This window comes from Diadema antillarum, unplaced genomic scaffold (genome assembly GCF_040938485.1).
Source record: "Diadema antillarum isolate AM-2024a unplaced genomic scaffold, OU_Dant_1.0 scf00000154, whole genome shotgun sequence".
NCBI classification, from domain to species: Eukaryota; Metazoa; Echinodermata; class Echinoidea; order Diadematoida; family Diadematidae; genus Diadema; species Diadema antillarum.
Genome location: NW_027271043.1, coordinates 961,509 through 970,865, shown reverse-complemented (window position 1 = coordinate 970,865; position 9,357 = coordinate 961,509). Strand labels below are relative to the sequence as shown.

General features: G+C 37.1%; 1 protein-coding gene across 1 annotated transcript in view; it reads right to left on the bottom strand.

Moving 5' to 3' along the window:
* Window positions 1-7,888: 7,888 nt before the first annotated feature.
* Window positions 7,889-9,357, bottom strand: part of LOC139721988 (transmembrane channel-like protein 7) — a 78,158-nt gene continuing 76,689 nt past the window's right edge. Inside the window, exon 17 of the mRNA XM_071633315.1 lies at window positions 7,889-8,309. Within this exon, the coding sequence (XP_071489416.1) occupies window positions 8,133-8,309 (177 nt within the window). The 3' untranslated portion in view covers window positions 7,889-8,132. The remainder of the gene's footprint in view (window positions 8,310-9,357) is intronic.

Genomic DNA, 9,357 nt, shown 5'->3' with positions numbered 1-9,357 from the left:
AGTTCAGGAATAAAGAGAATCTGTGCAAATTCATGATCATGCTGATGAAATATGATGAAAAGACAGAAATATCTAGAATATTTCTGCAATGATGCAAAGAATTTGTGGCTGTGTTAAATTGGATGTTTAAAACCTCAACATCTGAATTGGCGTTTTGGTAGTAGCACATCACATTTTTATTTGTACATCAGAAGGATTCTTTTGTTTGTTTGACAGACTTACGATCACCTTGATTGCATGTGTATATCACACGTGTTGAGAAATTGATTCATGTCATCACTCCAACCTTGTGTAATTTGTAGATACCTAGAAATGTCAATAAAAAGTACTTGCTACATACGTCACAGAACTTGGTCTTTCTGTAAATCTTCAATACATTGTATATGATGTGTGTGTGTGGTCTGTTGGTGTGTTTTATTTTTTGTTTTTTGAATTCTGTTGTGCCTCTTCAACAGGGCTAATGGAGCATGTAAGAAATAATGTCACAGTCTATAGTTACAGCTTAATAGTGCAGGTTACCCTTGCAAAAGACTTTGGGCAGTGGGTTTGGTCCAGGTACAAGTTACATTAGCAACTGTTGTGTTCACAGATGTTTGGGTTGCGTGAGGTTATTTCAAACCAATTCCCATGACAATGAATGGCTATGATGTTACACTTCAGCACTCTATATATGCACGTAAATGTTCTTTGATCTTATGACAATTATGGCAGTATCACTGTATGGACTATAGTACATTCCTCACACCAAAAAGGTTCAAGAGAATGGAGTCGCAACTGTCTTATTTCCTTTTCTAGATGTTCAATGCCGCCGCTCGAAAATATTTGAAGCATGTGCCAAACAGGATCTGCCACGCAGATAGGAAGACAATTGACTCGTGTCTCATTGCATAATCACCAGCCACTTTCTAAGGAAGATATGTCTTTGTGATGGTAATTGATTTTCGCTATCCCTTCTTATAAAAGGTAGGTGGTATAGACACGAGGATGTGCGAATAGAAATTGTGCAAAAAATGCTGAAATAAAGATGAAAATTACTCGACTGGGCATAATCGGGCACTAATTTGATATATCTATCAATAGAGAATTATATTTGAAGATTATTTCATGTTAGTTTTATTTGTCGGAATTAAGCGGAAAAGTGATAAAACAGGCTTTCCACGATGGTACAGTTTTAAACATTTTCACATGATACAGCTCTGATTTACACAATTGCACAAATTTCTGCACGGGATTGACTTTTGTTTTACATCCATTTCATCAAGTGAAACTTTATTACATTTGATAAATAAATAAGCAAAATTCGGCTAATATTATGTTAGCGTTCAAAATAAATCTTCAGATTGCTCACCAAGACGGCGGCTTCAAACATCGATCATCACAGGCACAAATGCACCTGTGAAGTTCTTTTGTAAGTCAATAGAAATCTGACAACTGTTTGAATAATTACAGCCAATTGGAACTCCCAACTCTTAAAGGGACTGTACAGTACTGGTTGAGGTAGGGATTCATGTTTTGAACATTCCTAAGTGAGATAATAAAAAGCCTCTTATGAAATATGAAAGAGCATGTAATTTTAAGAAGGATTCAACGTTTATTTGATGAAAATTGGTTTTCAAATGGCTGATATCCAAAAAAGTGCTAATAATAAAAGGCAACATGCCACAACTTTATTAGGATCTCTTTGTTTCACCTTGTTTTTGGATATCTCAGCCATTTCAAAACCGATTTTCATCGAATAAACTTGTGATATCCCTTAGAACTGCATTCCCCCTTACATCTCATAAGAGTGGTTTCTGAATATCTTGCAAAATGTTAAAAGCTAAATCTACACCTCGACCAGAACTGTACACACCCTTTAAACCTCCTTGCTCACACCCTATTAAATGCCAGAGTGTTGTACTCTGCTGTTTGTGTATGCTTGTGTGGGAGTGCATGATTGCTGGCCTGATAAAATCATTATCATCTTTTTAATATTACCACTATCATCATTTTGATAAAACAACGTATTACCCCATCATTATCAAATTGCAAAATTTTTCATACTAAGGTATACCCCTGTGCATTGCAGAAACATTAGATGTGAAAGATATTGCATGAAAACTTGCTAAGAGATGTGTTTGTAGTAAGATAAACAGCAGCTAATCTTGTCTACTGTTATCTCTCATCACATCAATCCACTCAGCTACCAGTTCTTTCACTTCCCTTATGTCAACATTAAAGGACAAGTCCACCTTCATATACAAGGATTGAGAGAATGCAGCAATATTAGTAGAACACATCAGTGAAAGTTTGAGGAAAATTGGACAATCCGTTCAAAAGTTACGAATATTTTCAAGCATCTGCGCAGTCACTGCTGGAAAAGGAGACTACCACAGTGTATGATGTCACATGCCTACAACTATATAAGGAAAATAAAAAGAGAATTTCACAACACTTGACTTTTTGAATAAAGTGCACATTTCTTCGACTTGCTACTGACGTATGTTAAGGGTAATATTATTCCCCCTGCCTTCTGGAAGAGAGAAATCAAGTGTTCTTTTGTTATGCGAGAAAAATGGAAATATGTTGAATTTTCTTTATTCTTTCTTTATATCGTTGTACTCATGTGACATCACAAGCTATAGTAGTCTTTTCATTCAGCCGTGACTGAGCAGAAACTTCAAAAATTCATAACTTTTGAACGGATTGTCCGATTTTGCTCAAACTCTCACTGATGTGTTGTACTAATATTGCTGCATTCACTAAACCCACATGTCTATGAAGGTGAACTTGTCCTTTAATCTCTCTTTTCTCCCACTCAGATATCCTGCTTCTGTACAATATACATGTGTACAAAGAAACATAAGCCATGAAATAATATTGAAAGACTTTTTATTTATTATGAACACTCGCTGAATAAAGCAGCAAAGATTAATAAAAGTTTAACAAAGCAGAGAAATTTTCAGATAGAAGCTCTGTGTACATATGAAAATATGTTTATTCTATATACACAACATATATTAACATAAATTAACATGCAATCACTCAGTGAAGAAGTTCACACAATTTATGCTGACTCTGACACAACAACAAACAAGTCTGAAAAGAACCATTTCATGGCATGCGCACACAACAGTTATAATCTGCAGACACTGCAAACTAACAGTTACAATCTACAGAAACCGCAACAAACCAGTTATAATCTGCAGAAGCCACAAACCACATTACATGTATTCATGTAAACCTGACATCTGGAGCCATCTGCTCCGAAAGGCATTGGAACAGCCCATCTGACAGATTACACAAACTGAAACATGGATTCCCCCTACACGGGCTTGTATACTTTCTGCAGTTTGCGTCATTCTGTACTGGTTCGTTGCATACTGTGACATCATAACATTATCACAGTTGGCTCTTCCATTTGCCGTCAGTTATCTTGTCTACATCGAACACTCAGAAAAGATAAATAAACTTTTAAAAAAAATAATTGCGAAGACTGAAACATAAAAAGCTTGAACGAGACCAATCTGCTGTTAGCTCTACCTCTGGGAAATTTGACAATGCAACTATTAACTTTTGTGACAGGAATATGCATTGTCACATATTCAAAGGCTTGACAGAAACAAAAACAGGTTACACCTCAAGCACACCAACGCTATGATAGCATGCGTTTCCATTTTGGTGTGAAGACCCGGGAAAAGGGTCAACATACATCTTGGAATGCATCATTTGAACTGATTCCAAAGTGACCGAGTCATTACTGCACTACATTTCTTTGCCTTTTAGAGGAAAGGGATATTTCAAATTACAACAGCCTAAAGTTTTCTGCTGCATTTCCACTTCATTTTTCTCTACAACAAATCAGCACTGAAATGACATCAAAATGACACAGAGAAGGCAAAAAGGATCACCTGAACAAGAATCAATGTGACATTGTCTGTTACAGAAATGCCCAAATTAAATGCATAATTCACAGCAAAAATGCTCTGTTTTTAGTAAAACAGTGTTTTTGGTAAAACACAGGCCATGCAAGTATTTCATAAATCAAGGAAACAAACTGACTTTGAAACGGAAAGTTTTGGTGTGGCCTAGGCAGAACAAACGACTGCAGTATAGACCAAGTGACATTACTCTGCAGGCTGTTCACTGAGCCTGTTGGAAATCAGTGCTTGTTTTACATCTCAGAGAGGTAGAAACATTTCTCAAATCACACAATATCCACACTGAAGGCCTAGACGGAATACCTAAAATTGTAAATATATCTTGCAGTCAATTTGAGAGGCAAAGTTCTTTCCCAGTGTATTTTATCTTTACACAAACAAGAATTAGACAAAATTAACCTCTGTCAAAACTATTGTCCACCAGAAACAGATCTAACAGGCATTGGTCTTCCAACACTTTCTACTAGTAATTTACAGGGTGCCAGCATGTCAATGATGCACTTTGTTCTCATCTCCATTTTTTTACTCCTAGCTCATCGGTGGGCTTTCAGCGGTATAGTCAAAATCATACGAAGCTAGGGATGAGCTTTCTGGCAGTATGTCTGATGACAAAGCAATGTCATCAGCACAGCCTCTGCAAGAATTTTAGTCAAGCGCCCTCATGCAGTTTGACACAGCGACACAGTGACAGTTCTGCTGTTTTATGCTGGTGTCTGGGATCCTTCAAGGTATGTGGGGGAAACAAATATCAGAAGAAAGTGCTATGAATACATGTTTTCTTTTGTAACCCCGACTACATGAGGACACCATATCATTTTGTTTTGTGAGAGCCGGAGCTCCCTTGGCAGCATGAAAAGCAATAATATAATCAAGAGCATAAATAGAAACTTCAGCTCATATTGTCAGACCACAATTTGTGACAATCATTTCTAAGAAACAACTGTAAAACAAAATGAAATCTGAAATAACAATCAGCTCAATAATAAATATTTATGATAGCTTAACATCCTCTACCAGGGTGTACTACTCTGTATCAATTAAATCGTTTAGAACACTTTTGCTGGTACACACATTAAGTTAACAAGTGGGGATCTACATTGACAGTCTAATCAGCCATGCAATTTCTGGCATTTTCTCTTCTCACAAATCCTAACATTGACATATGTGACTGATGTAAATAACTACTAAAGACTATACTTCATAGATAAATGACAGCAGGCATGTGATCTACGTGACATACCTCAATCATGGAAGAATATATTCATCAATGCATGCTATACTGCTTTCTGACTGATGTATTGCATAAATACTGCGCTACAAATATGTAATATGGTGATAGAGGGATATTCCGACACTTGTTCTATCAAAGAGAAACATATCCTTGCCCCGAATTCAAACATAAATCAACTATGTCATCTAATTATCCACACTTTTAGAGTATCTTTAAAAATATTGTGAAAGACAGGGAGGATTTGAAATTTGAAAGACAATAACAAAAGAATACTCATTCCATGAATACATTGATTATCATTTCAAATATCTTGAAATGGCATTTTCCTTTCTTGTAGCAAGTCCTTCTACTCCTAGGAGATAGCTCTCAATTCAAACATGAAAACATTCACACAGTTCATGGCTTTGAGGCTTCATAAGGTTAGAAGTCACGGTCAAGCCAGGTTTTAAGCGTTCCTTTCACATTTTATATCAACACGGTACTAAATATAAGTCACTTCAAAAATCAAGAGTGCAGAATTTTTCAGTGTTTCATCAAGATAAACAGTCTGACAGACTTTGAAGGTCAGATATCCCTTTTGCAAATGTCACAAATTTTGCATGGTTGAAGAATAATGTCTCCTGACATCACATATGAAATCTTACAGTACAGTTCGACCCCGATTATCCGGCCATGTCGGGACTGGCCCTCATCCGGATAAGCGAATTGGCCAGATATGGGAGACACAATATTAATGTATTTTGCTGCTGTCCCAGTGCACTGGCAGCTAGGCAGGTAGCGTACCCCGCAACCGTGGTGTAATCTATGCTAGCCTGCGCAAAATTATAGTCCCTTCTTCACAAAAATAAAGTATATCTTTATGTTAGTTCTGTAGGGAATATTGTAGGTAAATCATGTGAGTTTTGTAGAAATTTTAATTTGAGTTTAAAGTCACTGTTTTTTCTCAATTTTTGGACGAAAAAAAAAGTCCTTCACTGCATGAATGCGTCCGGATAATAGAGATTTCCGGATAAAAGGAGGCCGTATAATCGAGGTCGAACTGTAATACACCTCAGTTTATGAAAACGAAATAAAAAACTAACTCATTTTCACTCAAGAATATGCCTGTTTTATACCAGGGATAATGGCTGGGTTGTTTTTTTCTTTTATGGGGGGGGGGGGGGGGGTGGGGTCCAAATAATTCAATTAGAAATCTAAAGCATTGTTTCCCCTCCACCATAAAGAAGTTTCTGGCTTTATTATTCTGAGGAAAGGTCTGAATTAATTACCTTTAAATTATACAGCAGCTGATGAAAGGAATTTTATTTTTAGGTCTGCCAGAGGAACACAGAGCTTTTGTGAGAAAATACTTCACAAAGGTTGCGCACAAATTGCGGATTGTCTTTCGCAGCTCTCGATGAGCTCAAAGTGACGATAAAATTCAAAGCAAAAATTCAAAGACAATGACAAATCTCTCACAAACATTAATCATTCCCCACTATCTTCACACATTGTCATACCCTGTTAAAAGTTACTACACTCTGTGAAGATGATATCTTTTAGTTAACATATTTCACAGGAAGATAGCGGGAGAGAAAGAGCGATAGACGACCAAACCTCAAATAAACTGAAATGTACAAACTCTTATCTATACTATCATATAGCACTTTGCAATATTTACAAAACACACAATCTGCATTACTTCTTGCATGCACCAGCTGATCAACACTTAGAAAATTACTTTTTAAATTTTCTTCAGCAAAACCATGCATAGTATTTACATTATAGCTTTGTCAAAATCATTTACAAGTATGATACAAATTCCAGATTTCGTTTTATTTATCATTCCCTCTTTTTTTTGGAATTCTTATGTATGCATTCATTGTCAGGTATAAAATTTGCATTAGAACTGGATAAGTTTGTAGTTGAAGACTGTAGTCACAGTCAGATATACCTGGGGTAACACCAAACTTGATCACATGCAAAGCAGTCTATAAAATAGCATGAACCTACTAATATCGTTCATACCCAGTAGTTTCCCCACTATGTATTTCCTTTTCTCTGGGACAGTCATGGGAACTCTGTTTACTCACTGGAAGACAGGATATAGCTTCACTTTATTGGATGCATACATGGATGTATGTTTAGCTCCAGTAAAAGCACAAATACCACTCTAAATTTGGCATGTTTTTTTCCCCTCTAAAGTATTTTTTTTTCTTCAAAATATATGTATCAGGCAGGTACCATAATAATCATATTCATGTAGAAGCTTATTCTCTCTATAGAGAATCATAATTAGCATTAGTATGAAAGTAAGAAATCAATTGCATTTCCTGGAAAGGCATGGATTATTTCAAACGAAGACATCACTGGCAGTACTCACAGTATTAAAAAGTATCAATTTGCAGGCAGTCCCTAACATGGCCCGACGGCACAGTGCTGTTGTACAGTAATGGACTCAGAGTTTTCATTTTGAATCCTGGAGCTTAGCGTAACGCTGAAGATATCAAACCTCTTGTAATAAACACTTTGGATAATGTGTGAGACCTCTCCATATAAGTCGTGGTCCATGGTAACTGCAGCCCGTGGCATTTAGTAACATTTTGACAGCTTCTACAGGAGGTTTTCATGAAGTTCCCCAAGAAAGTGCCATGTAAAGGTAATTCCTCCATTCTGTAGCCTTCTAAGCTCCAATATGGACACATCCAGATACATGAATGGAAGTGGGGGGGGGGGGGGGGGGGGAGGTGAAAGAAAACTTGCCAATGCATTGAATATCTGCAAACAAGATTGGAATTGACTGAACAAGAAAAACTGTGTCTGACATCTATCCTTTCAAAATTTGCACAGTAGTTTCTTTTACTGCATTTTCCCTCATACTTCGCTTTGTTGTGCCTTGCCATATGAACAAAATGCATGAGCATAAATACTATAAACCCCATCAGGACATCGTAAAGATGAGGTTGTGATTATGTCATTGTCTCCGAGGCAACCGTTTCCTCTCACTGGCCAGGAGCAAACGGGTGCTTGTCCACAGGTCCGCCCTCGCTCCAGGCATCCGACGGGTTCCTCGGAGGCCCTGCTGACAACTCCTTTTTCCTTGATTTCTTGTGACCCTTGGTTGTGGTGGGGTCAAGCTCGTTGAGCCTTGCAAGAAGAAAGTGCTTGTCACGACCCTCCTACAAACACACATCACAAGCATTAGCACAAAAGGGAAAAAAGGCACAATTAGCATTACATAAGAGTGAGTGATGCATTGAGTCAACTCAGAGGACGTTGCAAGAAAGTTGCAATTACTTGCAACTCCCCAAAATCTATTGCAAATTTGCAATAGATCTATCTATTGCAAACTCTATTGCAAAATTTGCAATGGATATTTGCAATAGACTGCAACTCTACTTCCTTGCAACACCCCCTAAGACAGGTGGAAGAGGGCACTTTGTCTTACAGTTACACTACCAGGGTCTTAAGATCCATGTAGATTATTTAATGTGGAGATAACATACCTCAAAGACCTCTCAAGAAAGTCAGACATTACACATTATGCTACAAAGTCAATGACATTGGCATGTTGACATTACCCTGCTTGTAAACAGATATTTTCATGACGGTTCCCTTAGTTAACTTTATCTTGTGACTACATTTTGACTCTGATTATAATCAACATGTCGTTCTCTATCTATATTGTTTATATCTTCATACATCAGCAACACTTGAAATCTTGTGCTCAAACATTTCGGATATCACCAGAATTTGCAATCAAGAGTTAATACTCGATAAAATTACTGATTTATGATCATTGCCATCATTATCATAATCATAATCATTAAAACCATCATTAATACCATTATTGTCATCTTCACCAACAACACTGCCATCACCTTCATCATTATCCCTACATCATCAGTATCATCATCACCATCATCATTACCATTGTCACTAACATCACGTTCATCAGCATCATCCCTCATCACTAACAAAATCATTACCATAAGCATAACCATCATCCACACCATGAACACTACAATCAACTTTATCAGCATTATCATCATCACTACTATCATCATTACCATTACCATTACCATTACCATTATCCTCACCATCATCTTTACCACCATCGTCATCACCTCTGTCATCATCATCAGTAGCAGCATCAACAGCAGCAGCATTGCCATCAGCCATGCCATCATAATTTTCATCATCATTACCTCGCAAGTACTATACCAT